The sequence below is a fragment of the Gorilla gorilla genome, chromosome 14, assembly GCF_029281585.2.
Source record: "Gorilla gorilla gorilla isolate KB3781 chromosome 14, NHGRI_mGorGor1-v2.1_pri, whole genome shotgun sequence".
In the NCBI taxonomy this organism is placed as follows: Eukaryota; Metazoa; Chordata; class Mammalia; order Primates; family Hominidae; genus Gorilla; species Gorilla gorilla.
In genome coordinates, this window is record NC_073238.2 from 32,340,434 (window position 1) to 32,355,733 (window position 15,300).

The 15,300-nt window shown below is 36.2% G+C and overlaps 1 protein-coding gene and 1 non-coding gene across 2 annotated transcripts in view; both read left to right on the plus strand.

Annotated features, from left to right (window-relative positions):
• LOC129527231 (POTE ankyrin domain family member B-like) overlaps positions 1-15,300 on the plus strand; it is a 30,991-nt gene that overhangs the window by 4,600 nt on the left and 11,091 nt on the right. The window contains 7 exon segments of the mRNA XM_063697153.1: positions 359-473; positions 633-806; positions 3,626-3,732; positions 5,066-5,203; positions 7,711-7,781; positions 13,280-13,350; positions 14,755-14,799. Of these exon segments, the coding sequence (XP_063553223.1) occupies positions 359-473; positions 633-806; positions 3,626-3,732; positions 5,066-5,203; positions 7,711-7,781; positions 13,280-13,350; positions 14,755-14,799 (721 nt within the window).
• Positions 6,482-6,588, plus strand: LOC129527297 (U6 spliceosomal RNA). The gene has a single exon (XR_008672270.2). It is a non-coding gene; the product is annotated as a U6 spliceosomal RNA (small nuclear RNA).

The following is a 15,300-nucleotide window of genomic DNA, read 5'->3' on the forward strand; positions in this document are numbered from 1 at the left end:
TGTGTAAGCATTACAGTGGTTTCCTCTGAGAAACTGACTATTTTCATTCCCATTTTATTGATGAGGAAATTGAGACACAAAAAGGCTAAGCAACAGCTAGGAAGCGACAGAGCTTCAAGTAGGATTCCAGCCCAAGTTGAATGTCATCCAAGAGCTATGCTGTTTCTATTCAAATAGGCTGCTCTTTCATTAATACAGTGAATAATGAGAGGTGATAAGTAGTGTGCTTTCTTCAAAGGAAAATTGAGTTTGTTTTGAAGGCAGAGTAATAGGCTATTCAGTGTTTGCAACTACATGAATCATTAATGTGGCATTAGCTAGTGCACTACAATTTCCTGAAGTCTTCTCACTCTCATAGGACTGCTCTACATTTGGCCTGTGCCAATGGAAATTCAGAAGTAGTACAACTCCTGCTGGACAGACGATGTCAACTTAATATCCTTGACAAGAAAAAAAGGACAGCTCTGATAAAGGTATGCAGTAGTCAACTATATCAGCGTGAGATGGGTTTGATTTCAATAGATAGCATAAAAATGAGTTTTCTCATTTAAATATAACTAGTTGGTGAAAGCTGTGGAATGTTATTTTGAATTCCTAGGACTTATAATTTGTTTTTGGTCTAATACTGACAGGCCGTACAATGCCAGGAAGATGAATGTGTGTTAATGTTGCTGGAACTTGGCGCTGATCGAAATATTCAAGATGAGTATGGAAATACCGCTCTACACTATGCTGTCTACAATGAAGATAAATTAATGGCCAAAGCACTGCTCTTATATGGTGCTGATATTGAATCAAGAAACAAGGTATAGATCTACCGATTTTATCTTCAAAATACTGAAATGCATTCGTGTTAACATTGACCTGTGTAAGGGCCAGTTTTCCGTATTTGGAAGCCCAAGCATAACCTGAATGAAAATATTTTGAAATGACTTAATTATCTAAGACTTTATTTTAAATATTGTTACTTTTAAAGAAGCATTAGAGGGTACAGTTTTTTCAGTGCACTTGTGGTTAATGCTTTTTTTTAAAAAAACACTGAATTTGTAAAAGGTAATACTTTTTTTTTTCAATTTTTCCATGCCAAGTTTTTTTTTCCCTAACAAATGTAAAATGACAAAATTTGCCCTGGAAATAGGTTTTACATTAAAACTCCAAGAAAACTTAAACATGTTTCAGTGAATAGTAATCCTGCTACTTTGGCAAATTCCTAAAAAAACACTAATAGATATGAGGTGATGTATCTCTCAGTGGCAAGGCTTAAGATATTTCTGATTGCTCATGAGGCAGAAGTGGAAAGGGAAAAATGCAGCAATCAGAAATATCAAGGCCAACTTGGAAATTAGGTAATGGGGGAAAAGACCATGAAGAGGTTTTTTTTTGTTTTTGTGTGTGTGTGTGTGTGTGTGTGTGTGTGTGTGTGTGTGTGTGTGTGTGTGTTGTTATTGAGGTTCATTCATTTGTTTCCTTTATATGGTGAGACAGGGTTCTTTTCCACTTTAGAGAATGACAGTTTTCAGTTTGGGAGAGGGAGTTAGTGGGTTGTATACTGCCTAGAGATCAATTTTAGGAGGCCTCTGAGGAACCAGATTGGCAGTGAATATGTGGTAATGTAGTGGGAAACCCTTGAGTAGAAGGAATAACAAGTAATTAACCAACTTAGTATCCTATTCTGGTAGAAATGGCCAATTAGAGTCTCAACTCTGCTTTCAATTCTAGAATGTCTTGATGGGAAGGTGGGAGATAAGGGGCTTATAAGTAACAAGATCAGGTTGGATTTTGAGTTTACTAGACCTTTTTCTACTCTTACCGGGGAAAATTTTGTGTTTTCAGCAAATGAGTCTCTCTCCTACTCTTTCCTCTTTTTGGCCAAATCCTCAAATGATAAAGGGAATTGTTTATGTGATGAGAGATGAGACTGAAATAATTGTCTATTGCACTAGCTTCCAGCTAGAGTTGTGCATTCCAGTTACCTCAGGAAAATTCTTAAATAATCTTCAAGTCTAGGTTTTCCCCTGAAGATTTTGATAGAGTAAGTCTAATAAAGCCTGGATATGTATGTTTAAAAATGTTTCCTTGAAGCCAGGCATGGTGGTGCATGGCTGTAGTCCCAGCTGCTAGGGAGGCTGAGGTGGGAGGATTGCTTGAGCTTAGGAGTTCTAGTCTAGCCTGGTCAACGTAATGAGACCCTGTCTCTAACAACAACAACAACAAATTTCTCAAAATCCGGATACACTCCTGCTTAACCACTGAATACATAAGTGTAATATGTAAATTCTTATATCTCGGAAACTTCAGATATTTCTAGAAGAGTTGGAGTTGGATATGTGCTAATTCCTTTAAATCTTTCCTTTCCAATGACATTAATCTAAATTTTTGTTTGTTTGTTTTTGAGATGGGGTCTCACTCTGTTCTCCAGGCTGGAGTGCAGTGGTGCGGTCACAGATCACCACAGCCTTGACGTCCCTAAGCTCTGGTGGTCCTCCAATCTGTTTTTGTATTTTTTTTTTTTTTTTTTAGTAGAGATGAGGTTTTTGCCATGTTTCTCAGGCTGATCTTGAACTGCTGGGCTCAAGTGAATCACCCACCTCAGGCTCCCAAAATGCTAAGATTACAGGTGTGAGCCACCATTCCTGGCCTAGTCTGACTTATCTCTGTCATTGGGACATTAAAATGAATATTATTGGCACTATCTATCAGCTTACAGAATAATACCTTTTCCTTTCTACCATCAGTTATTCACTGCCATTCAGAAGGTCTTTAGAAATTTGCAGTGAGTAGTCTTCCAATAAGTAGAGGATGGCTCTCTCAGGATTTTGTGTCCCTTTGTTCAATCATTCAAGTGCTTAGGTCAGTAAGTCGTTTTTAAGAGCAGAGTTTTCTCAGAGTTGTAGCAAATTCTAAACCTTTTTTGTCAATTGAAGCTGTACTATGGGCTATCCAGTATGTCTCTTAAGTTTGTAGAGTTTTGGCTTAATCAGGATGGCAGGTTTAAACACTAAAAACCATGGAGTTATTAAGAATACAGATAGGAAATCTCTTAGTTTCAGTAATCCTATGAACTGATTATCTATCTAGTTAACAATCTGGAAAAATTAAATACAAATAGATTTTAAATGAATAAATGTTGGAAAAATTCTTGAAATGGGTAGTGTGAGTATTAATAGCAATATTTATTGCACGTTGGAGCTTGAACTTTGGTAAAACATGTGAAACTAAAGAAATATTTTACATTCAAATTCTTGCTTTATACACAACAATTTTGTCTTAGGGTTGGATAATATAGAGATAAAAGATACAGCCCCTGCCCTCAAGAAGCTTTTTGTTTAAATGAAAAAAAAAATCATCCAAAAGTGCCATGCCAAATGCTCATTTAGAAACAAAGAGTCTTGGAAACAGTAAATGTTTAAAGTGAGTTTTTGAGATGATCAGATTTAATGTGGTGAGGCAGAGAAGGGATGTTTCCAAGGGAAGGAGTGGCATGTGGGAAAGTACAGAAGAGTGAGAAGGAAGCGACCAAATTTTATTTACTTTCTGTGAGTGTAAGTCCATAAGCTTCCAGTTCAGTTGAGAGATACATAATTTTTTGAATTACATATTGTTTTTGTTTTATATTGTTTTACAGTGTGGCCTCACACCACTTTTGCTTGGCGTACATGAACAAAAACAGCAAGTGGTGAAATTTTTAATCAAGAAAAAAGCTAATTTAAATGCACGTGATAGATATGGAAGGTATGGTTATTTCTTTTAATCTGTGTGTTGTTCTAGATTGATAGCAGTCACTCAAGTCATAAATAATGAATTAATAAGATTAAATTATACTTATTGGGACATAGTGATCAGTCTCAACACAAATCAGTTAGGTAGAAAAGCAGTTATTTGGACTGGGCAACATAAAGAACTGTTTTAGTAGGATTCATCTTCTCTTATTATATTGACTGATGTTATTTGTTGTATGATGTTTTTGGTTACATGATCTTATGTTAGCTAAAGGGATTTCATATTTTATGAAGTTTGAACTTTAACTTTCAGTTTACTTTATGACTCAGTATTGAACTTCTTAACCCTTTCTAGTAGGTTTTAACCTCTGTATCTTATATGCTTTTCCACTAAATATGCTGTATTAAACATAAATAGGAGTTGAAAATCCTTTTATCTTTTCAATGACTCTGCTTTAAGTTGCTTTCTTTGAAGAATATTAATGTTAGCTTATCCCTACATGACAATTAATCGCTATTCCCACATACTGTGGGTTCAACAGCTTTTTTCCTTTTTTATTTCCAGTGTATTTTGATGTTTTTATTTTTAGTTGGTATGGAGAGAGGGAGTGAAGATAGTTTTAAGTGGATACACTTTTCCTTTAATGAAGGCAAGCTGTAGGTGGGTGATAAAGAGAAAAGAGCTAGGCTTTGGATTCACACAAGACTGGGTTTAATTCCTAACTTTCTTACTTGCTACATGTGTGACATTGGGAACGTTATTTACCACCCAATATGTTGTCATATGTGAAAAGTAGGAGAATATATCCTTCAAAGTTGGCTGTGCATAAGCAAGAAAGATATATGTGGCATTTAATTCAGTGCGTAGCACATGCTTATTGGCATCATTAACTGAAACTCCTGTGACTACTATTCTTACCATTATTATTAATATTACTGCTTTCAGCATGCAGAGAGCTCTTATTTATCTTAGCCCCTAGCTAATTTTCTATTACAGCATATCAGTCTAGGGAAGCTGTGACAAAATCTTCACTTAAATCTTTGTCCACTTCAGATAAGTGGCCCTAGCATTGTTTCTTGCCCATCGAAGGACTTTAAATTAGTAGCTTCTGCTATGCAATACCCCACTGAGATAAGAGGTTTCCTTTTTGTCCCTTCCTTTTAACCTTGGTGGTATTTTACAAAGATGAACTCTTGAGCACCCAAGATGCTTATGTCTTTTAGCGCATGTAAATGTTTGATTCTGCATGGACAGGCAAGATGTTAAATTGGTAAAGTATATCAAATTAGCTTTTAAAATAACTTTATTACAGTTCCTAAAGGAGAAATTATCTCTGTAATTTTAGAACTGCCCTCATACTTGCTGTGTGTTGTGGATCAGCAAGTATAGTCAATCTTCTACTTGAGCAAAATGTTGATGTATCTTCTCAAGATCTATCTGGACAGACGGCCAGAGAGTATGCTGTTTCTAGTCATCATCATGTGTAAGTGTTTACATGAAAAGGCTAGTTAATGCTAAATTGAGGTTTAAAATAATTATAACAATTGCATCTTACATATCAGGTGATATGTCATAGTTTGGTTCAGGTAGTTTTAGAGTGGCAGTGAGTTAGTCCCCTGCATCAGCCAGAAATCAGACAAAAAGCAAGACAAGTTAGAAGTACCAATGGGTGCAGGATTCTTTACCTCAGGACTTTTAAGACCTTTATCCTTAGAGATCCCAATATTTTTCATTTCATCCAAGTATAACACCTATGCATGGGATAAAAAAGAGTATCACATCTTTGATTTTTCTGATTAGTTATTTGGGTCTTGAAATGTCCAGTTTAGCAGAAAGTCTTGTACTGTCTCCTGGGGACTATCTCCTACATACTCCTTGAATTTTTCAAGAACCAAAGGGGTTCACTAAATCAAAGGAAGACAGTCCCTTTTATCAAGTCAGAAGGAGGAGAAAAAAAAGGGCATTCCAATCATTCTGTTGTTTCCATTGTTTCTGTTGCTGCATTGTTGCCACTCAAACTGGTTCTGCTGCCTGGTAATTGTTGACCTTTGACACCAAGATGCCCTTACTGATTCAGATCCCTCAAGTCTTCATGGGGATTCATACAGTGACTTTGAAGTTACAACATTTTTTAGTTCCCTTACCTATGCTTATATGCTCAGCCATTGTTCCCAAAGCACCAGCACCCTGCTCTGGCCGCTGGGCATCCTGACTTTATCCGCACACAAAGGGAGCAAATTGACCCTTCCTGCTGTATTCAGAACCTAATGTGGAACCCACATCTTAGCCAAGAATTAGCTGAGACCTTCATGGTAAGAGATCCTTTCAGGCCGTTGTTGGTCTTTTCTCTAGCAGATATTAGGTGGGCTTGTTATAAAGGGTCAGAGGGGTTCAAATAATGTGGCAGAAAGAGATCCGTGTTTGTTTCTTCTTCTTTGCTACCAGATCTACACTGTGAGGCACTTTTATATCCTGTGTAGAACCTTAGGCAGTAGAAAGTCCCATATGAGCCTTCCGCAAGCAGTGGCTCCCAGCTGTGGTTGGCCCCTTGAGTGATCTGATTTACATGATAATGAAAATCGTTCAAGCTACTTCCATCTCTAGCTCAAGATTTTAAAATATTTTCAAATTGTACCTCACAGGAAGCCATTGAAGATAATTCTCAGAATCTCAAGTAGGTTAAGTAAGTAGTGATGAGTCATGGACAAGAGCCAAGCCTTGTCCATGACTCATCACAAATCATGTGTAAAAGTAGGGCTTTGTGCCGGCTTTGGCGGCACATATCCTAAAATTGGAACAATACAGAGAAAGTTAGCATGGCTTCTGCATAAGGAGACAGCACAACTCTTTGAAGCATTCCATATTTTGTGCAGTCACTGGAAGATCATTTCACTATTTGCTGACTAGCTCTAAGGAAACAGTGTAAATCAAAGCAAAATGGGTGCCACCAAAATATCGAAATGTGATTTGTGCTGCAAAAATAGTCATGGAAGATGGTCTGTGAGATGATTTAGAGCTGAATAATGTGTTCAGTGCAAAATATATTATAAGTATGTACGTCAAAAATTAGAGAATGTCAATTTGCAGCTTCTTCATGAAAACTGAAAAAAAATAAAAGTAGAGTTTTGGTCTCCCATGTCAGCTGGAATTGAACATCAATATAAAGCATTATCCTAACAAACATCTGCTGGCTCAGAGTTTGAGTCTGTAGAGAAGGATCATTGCTCCAAGCCAGGTCTTAACATCCATTAGTTTTTCTGCCCTTAGCACAACAAATTGGTCAACTCCGTAATAGTGGACAATCACATTATCTACTTTAATGAGAGATTTATGAAAAAATTTAGTTACAAACTATGACACAGTTGAGATGCCCTGAATTATAAGCCATAAGGAGTAGGACAACTAAGAAGCAAAATTAGGACTTAATAACATTTTCTGAAAACTACAGCATTTGCATATTAGAACCTATGAACAAAATACACATGGGGTTTTATCTGGGATTCCAAGATAATTTTAGTCATAAAGTTTAGGAACAGATTATTCCATTGCTTTACTATTTCTCTGAGCATTTAAAAAATGTTACCTTGTTAAATCTTTATAACAACCTAGTGAAATAAGGCAGCAAAGTCCTCACTTTGTAGAAGAAGACATTGAGCCTAAGAGAAGAAAGTTGTCCAAGAACAAATAGCTGTTCATTATGGAGCTAGGACTTATGCAGAGTTGGGACACTTTCTATTATGTCATGCTAATGCATGCTGATTTACTGGGTCACAGTGCCCTTGATTTATGAGCATTTCACCTAATCTTTTTTCTTCTTTAATTAGAAGCTTAAAGAAAAGTTTGTAGAATGTACTCATAAGTGTATGGGATAATACTGTTAAATTCTGATATTATGATATTGTTTGAAATACTCTAAGAATTTTACATTTGGTAAGTATTTTTATATCAGTATTAAAATAGTAATTTGGTTTCTTACATTTTTATACATAGAATTTGTGAATTACTTTCTGACTATGAAGAAAAACAGATGCTAAAAATCTCTTCTGAAAACAGCAATCCAGGTAAGACTTGTGATAATGAATTACTTTAGGTCAGTTGTCCACAATGTTTTTGGCAGCAGGGACTGGTTTTGTGGAAGACAGTCTTTCCATGGGCTGGGGGAAGGTGGGGATGGTTTCAGGATTATTCAGCCATGTTTCATTTATTGTGCTACTTTATATTATTATTACATTGTAATATATAATGAAATAATTATACAACTTACCATAATGTAGAATCCGTGGAAACTCTGAGCTTATTTTTCTGCAACTAGATGGTCTCATCTGGGGTCAAAGTGAGACAGTGACAGATCATCAGGCATTAGATTCTCATATGAAGCACACAACCTAGATCCCTCAGATGAGCAGTTCACAATAGGGTTCATGCTCCAATGAGTATCTAGTGCTATCACTGATCTGACTGGAGGCAGAGTTCAGGCAGTAATATGAGCCATGGGGTGTGGCTGTAAGTACAGGTGAAGCTTCCCTGGTTTGCCTGCTGCTCACCTCCTCCTGTGTGGTGTGGTTCATAATAGTCCATGGACTGGTACCAGTCTGTGACCTGGGAGTTGTGGACCCCTGCTCTGGGTGGTCCTACCGTAGATAAAAAAATAAAAGTAAGGAATTTTTGATCACAAAAGAACGCCAAAGCACAAGTCATGTTACATATCCTTGTCCCAACAAGGTCTCACTCTTACTGACTTCATTCCTCCTCATTTGAAGTTGGAAGGAGATACATTTACTTTGTTGGAACAAGATGTGTTCTCTACCTGATGGTCAATTGTCTTGATAACAGTAATTTTGTTAGAACAAGATTCTCTGCTACCATTTACCAAAAGATTGTCATAATAAATACACAAATTGCCCAACTCTAGGCTCAGCAGATTATAATAAAAGTAGAAAAATGTTTCACATTACCAAAAATACTAGTATGCCACCTGGTTGTGGACACCTAATACATTGTATAATCCAAACTGGATGAGGACACCTTTAATTTAGCCATCTATTTATCAAAAAGCTTCTGTAAGTTAGGTTTTATAAGTTGCAGAAGACAAAAATGGAATAGATGTAGTTTTGATCTTTAAGGTGCTCATAATAGAGGTGTCTCTATTTCATTTCTGTGCTTTTTCAACAGAATTTACAAAGAAAACATTTCTATGTTTTCACTTGTCCACTTAACAAATAACTATCAAATGTCTTTTAGATACTAATCATTTTTCTAATGCTACAGAACACACACAATGAAAAATACAGACAGGAGCTTGTTATTATCATTGTCATTTTTATTATTTTACTACTTTATTCAGTGCTTACTGTGTGCTAGATGCCAACTGGAAGCTTATAATTATGATTTATTATGTATTATGTGCCAGACATACGTGATGAGGAATGAAAGTTTTGAAAAAAAGTAGGTATGATTCAAAGTAAGCATGCAGAGTGAGAAGAATTTTTCTAGGTAAAGAAGCAGAAGAATAATTTTTGGCAGAAGGAACATGCAACAAGTTTGTGTGTTTGCCAGAAGAACATCTAATGAGATTGCCTGTTTGGCAGGAAGAGCAACAAGTGCAAAAGACAAGATGCTGAGTGAACTTTGCAGGGTTTCTGAGCAGTTCACTTTTGCTAGTACCAAAAGTGAGAGACACCAGAGGTTGGGAATGAGGTGAATACTTAGCTAAGGCAAGTTTATGATAGACTTTTTTAATACTATAGAAATGAGTAGGTCTTACCCTGTGGGCCATGGGAAATTTACCAGGTAGAATGCTTTGGACTGTAAATACTAGATGAGCAGTGGCTAAAACAGTAGGAACCAGAGTTGTTTTGGTTGTTCAGTGATATCCTGGGATCCCACTTGTCCCTCTTTCAGCTGTGCTGTTGGCAGTGTTTTCTTCATGTCTCCTTTCATGGTTGGCTAATCCGCAGCAGCTCCAAACATCTTGTTCTCACAACACAACATTTCAAGGGCTGCTTTTCTTCACATGTGTCTTTTAAACAGGGAGAAAACTTAGAAGCATGCAAGGGGCTTCCTGTAACATTTCATTGGCTGGGTCACACCACATGCTCATTCCCAAACCAGGCAATGGGATGGCAAATACGTGATTAGCTTAGAATAAACATTTCTCTTTCTGAGGCTGAGGAGGGGGATTGGGATAATAAATATCCCAATAGACTTGTGTTTCTTCTGCAAGAAAGAATAAGGAATGGCTATTGATAGGAGCCAACAATGTGTGCTGCAGGGGCTCATTGGAGAAATTTGAGCAGGGGAGTTACAAGATTAAATTTGAATATTAAGGCATATTCTGCTTATGGTGTAAAATGGGTTAGCAAGCTTTTTCTGTAAAGGACCAGGTGGGAAATATTTTAGACTATGTGGTCTCTGTCATATCTACTTAACCAGGCTGTTGTCTGTTGTTGTAGTGTGAAAGCCACCATGATTATATGTAAGCAAACAGGCATGACTGAGCTCCTATAAAACTTTATTTACAAAGCCAAAAGGCAGATTGGATTTGGCCTGTGGCCTATAGTTTGCTGGGATTGATGGAAGATAACCATGTAAAGAAACCAGGAGACAAAGGAAGCTTTTGCAGTAGTCAGCTATAGTTTCCATGTCACACATCCTTGGACTAGTATCAATGTATTCTAAGGTTTTCACCTGCCCGTGGCAAAATAAAGTTTGGAATCTCAGTTACTCATTTTAATGTGTTGGCCTTTTTTTGGTGTTATGCTTTTTTCATTTGTTTTGCTTAATTTTTTTCATGTAAGAAATAACATTAGTAGTTGGAAGGGTTGTTTGTAATAAAAGCCATTTTGTAAATGTTTATGTTCTCAGTGGCAGTGGTAATATAAAGCAGAGGAAGAAGAGAGGTATAGTCAATATGATTTAGTGATAATTGAATGAGAAAGGTTTGGGGGACAGAGAGAAATGTCAGATAATTTACAGGTTTCCACGTTGTACACTAGTATTTAACCTGGACATGAGGAAGGAGTAGGAAATTTTCTCCGTGACCTGTGTGAGTCACAGCTTCCAGAAAAGAAAGAGAGCAAGGAGCATATTAAGGAAGCACAGCAAAGTCAGTCCTAGAGTGCCCTGCTTGACTTCATGTCATAGTTCTGACTTCTAAAAAATCATTTTCTGCAAAATGTGCTTTGTGTTTTTCCCCTCTTGCAGCCTGCAGCCAAACAGAATCCCTTTAGCAGGGCATTTTTGTGTTTTTCCTTTAAACAAAGCAACATATAACTAACAAAAAAGAAGTAAGAGAAAGAGTGTTTTTTGTATAGGCTAGCATTTAACTTAAACTTGAGAGCGAGTACTAGGATTATACTTAGAATTTATGGACTGGGTAGGAAGACTAGATAGAAATCTAAAGATTGCTGACTCAAACACAGTGTGATTTTTTTTGCTTTATTGTCACAGCTCTGAATTCACAACTATTAGTTATATTCATATACACTATAACTTTATAAAGCACCTTCCCAAATATTAAGTGATTTATTATAATTTCTATGACTTATTATAGAATTGACTTTCCAAGCATTCATTAGAATTATTGAGAATTTGCTACATAGTATCATCTCAGCTGTGTCCACATGAGCTAGCTGTCACCTTGTCTTAATGAATAATGACTCACTAGGAATATTGGTTTTGGCATTAAAATGATCTACATCTAAATACAGATAGGACCAGGACCACTCTTGAACGTTAATGTCTAAGCATCTTAAAAGTACACATAAGGCTTTCATAATCTGACTTCTGCCCTACTCTACATCTTTAGCCCTTTTCCCTGTGTGCCCTTTCTCTGGCATTACTGAGTGGCTCTTCATGCCCTACTCACTCCTCCTTCTATTGCAGGCAAATAGTTTCACTCTTTCAGGCCTCGCTCCTGCTCTTGCTGCTGTGTGGCATGCTGTCACCCTTTCTTGCCCTCTACCACTTTTAATCTAGCTAGCCTCAATATTTAAGTCTCTGCTTGGGCAGGTGTTCTAGAAAAGCCATCCCTGACAGGCTTTATTTTCATTCTTTTTAAACCCTAACACCTAGCATGTATGTAGCAGGACTCAATAAGAAATTTCTGAGTAAAATAAAGACTGTTTTTACAAAGATGATGTGCAAGACTGTCCTCTGCAGTCTTGGAGTAGAGGGGACAGACCTGTGGAGGAATAATGTACAGTTCAGGTGGTAAAGATGCAGTAGAAAAATCAGTGAGGTCCTAAGGCTACCTCAAGGAAGGAGTTACCTGTTTATCTGGGGAAAGATCTGCAGAATCAAGGAAGACTTCCCATAGCATTGTTTTAAAAGATGAAAATAAGGCTGGGTGTGGTGGCTCACACCTGTAATTGCAGCATTTTGGGAGGCTGGAGCAGGTGGATCACAAGGTCAAAAGATCAGGACCATCCTGGCCAATGGTGAAACCCCATCTCTACTAAAAATACAAAAATTAGCTGGGCATGATGGTGTGTGCCTGTAATCCCAGCTTCTCAGGAGAATGAGACAGGAGAATCATTTGAACCAGGGAGTCAGAGGTTGCAGTGAGGTGAGATTGTGCCACCGCACTCCAGCCTGGTGACAGAGCAAGACTCTGGCTCAAACAAAAAAACAAAAAAAAAAAGAAAAATGAATATAAATTTGTCATAATAGTGGATGGAAACATTTTAGATGTTAAGAAGACATTGTACACTAACAAAGGTGTCAGTAGTAATTTTGTAAATCATTTGTAAGGTACTATTTTTGCAGAAAACAGGAGGCAGGAGAGACCCAGTGGGTCAAACAAGAGGATTTTATTTAGGTGCACACCAGCTCAGAGGATTTGCATCAAAAACCTGAGCCCTGAACAAAGACAGGGCTTGGCTTATATAGGCAAACTTACAGAAGCAGAACAAAGGCAGTTAATCATATAGTGACAGTTTTGCAACCACTGCATAGCTTGTGACCTTGCAGCTGCATTGAAGGAAAACAAGAATTTGCAAAATATATGCATTTGTAAAAATAGCTATGAATAAATGCTGAGGGGGAGGGGGGAGATGGTAAAGGAATTTGTTTTCTTAACTTTTCTCTGGGATGTCTGGAGCCCATACCTGTGGGCTCTGGCTTCTCAGACAGGGTCACCACAACCTTTCCTGGGCCCTGCCTGATACTGTCCTTACAGTCAGAGTAGCTAAGTGCAGGAAAACTTGTTTCTCTTTAAAACTAAATTTTCTTTTCTTTACATTTACTGCTTCACTATTAGGAAGTGAACAACATACTGAGTTACCTTATATGTTTCTACTGTATTTTAAAGTTGTGTTTCTGGTGGTTTTGTTCATTTATGTGGGGTGGATGAATTTGTGAGTGAATCACATCAGGTGTCTCCACAAGTGGTTTGTTGAAGTTTTGGAGAATTATTTCCTAAGTAACTATTTCATGAAAGACTAAACACTCAATTTATGAAATAAAATAAAATGTTGTCTTCAATCTATTTTTATAAAGGCAATAGTTTTTAACTGTTCTAAGTGGTTCATCTTAACTGAATATATGGATTTCTCAACAGAACAAGACTTAAAGCTGACATCAGAGGAAGAGTCACAAAGGCTTAAAGTCAGTGAAAATAGCCAGCCAGAGGCATGGAAAATTTTAAATTTAAATTTTTGATTTAATGTTGTTTTCTTTGCTTTAACAATATTAGATAGTCCAAATGAAATTACCTTTCAGACTAGGTTTTAAGAATCAATAGATTCTTTTTTTAAGAATTTTTTAATAAGATTCTTAAAATTTATTTTAATAAATTCAGCAATCTCATTAACAGAAGAATCAATAAATTCTAATTTAACATTTGATATTTAGCTTAAAAACATAACCACTATAAAATTTAAAATACTCTTATTTTACAGTATTCTTATTTAAAATATTCTTATCTGCCTTTTTGATTAGCTTATAGCTAATCTTTCCTTTTGGAATAGAGGCAAAAACATATTCCAGACCTTTGTTTGTTCTTTTATTTTTACAACACCCTAACATGATAAAGTAACATCAATTATTCGATTATATTATTAAGCAATAGAACTATGAACAATGTAACACTGAAGGTCCCTGAGCTGGATTCATGGTTAAAGAATAATCACGGCCAGTGATTGAAAATCTGCAGTTTTATATTGTCAGTCACTGATACCAAGGTTAAAGACATATTCTGCCTTGTGGTCTCTCACTGACTTCAGCATTTCTGTTCAGGGAGGGAACCAGGTCATAAAAGAAACCCAACTGCCTATTACAAGAATCATATCTTGCAGAATGGGACATTTGGTGTTAGTGCACAAACACAATAACCTTCTACCTTATTTTAGTTGCAGAAAATCAGTACAGATTATTAAAAAATTTTATCCATTGTAATTAGTACACCTTACAATATATTAGAACTGGAATTAAGCAGATCATCTAGATACATAACACTATCATATTACAGCATATAATTTCAATTAAAATTTAAGAATTTGCATTTCTTTCTGTTTGGTGTTGATTTCAGCTCCTAAAAGTTTGAAGCATGCCTACAATCCAATTAGGAATCTTTTAAAAAAGCACTTCAGTGCACTATAGGGGCTCACTAGTTAGGGTTTCATGAGATATACTCTTTTCAAGTGAGGAAGCCTTTGGAACACTACAAATCATCTGCTAATTCATTTTTGGTAGATTTAACACATAACAAATTAAGTTTAGTTCAAACAAATGGTAACAAAGTTAAGTTTGCTGGTTCATGTTTTTATTCTCCCTTTGTCTGAGGTGAATTATTTTTCACATGTTACTCAGAAGCCAATGATGTGGCAGTAGCTAAACATAGATTAAAAAGTTAATTCTTAATTTTAATTATTTATTTATTTAATTATTTTAACAGTTAAATTTTATTTTATTTTCTAATTTTTCATGTCCATACTTCATTACTTAAGAATAAAATTATTTTAACATGCATTCCAAAAGAGGAGACATACATGGAAATACAACAAGCAAATTAACCTTCTATTTTTGCATCTGCAGAAAATGTCTCAAGAACCAGAAATAAATAAGGACTGTGATAGAGAGGTATACCTTTATGTTCAAATGTTTCTGTTGAATTAGATTTTTATGTTATGCTGTTTAACAAAGTGTAGTAAGTGTAGGCATACATGATCCTATCATGTAAGTAGCATAAATCACCAGTGAAAAATTTAATATTTAACTCAGAAAGAATTCTGTACATTTGAGTTTTCAAGAGATACAAACCCTAGAGAGATTCTTTCATCATTATGGAACAATCCTGAGTGGTGCCATAAAATGCTAGGTAATGCCACCTTAGGAGCTTTGGACCAATCATTTTATCTTTCTTGGTTTTAGTCTGATTATCACTAGATAATGTGGCTAAAGAAGATAATTACTTATTCTTTGTAACTTCCAGCTGGAAAATTGTATAGCTATTGAATGTGAAATTTGGGGAGCATTTAATTTTCTGGAATTCCACGCTTGCACCTCAGCAGTTTCACTCTGCTCCTTGTGTTGTGGCAAACTTTGGTTTTCATGTTTCAGTGAGCACCATCATGTTTTTGA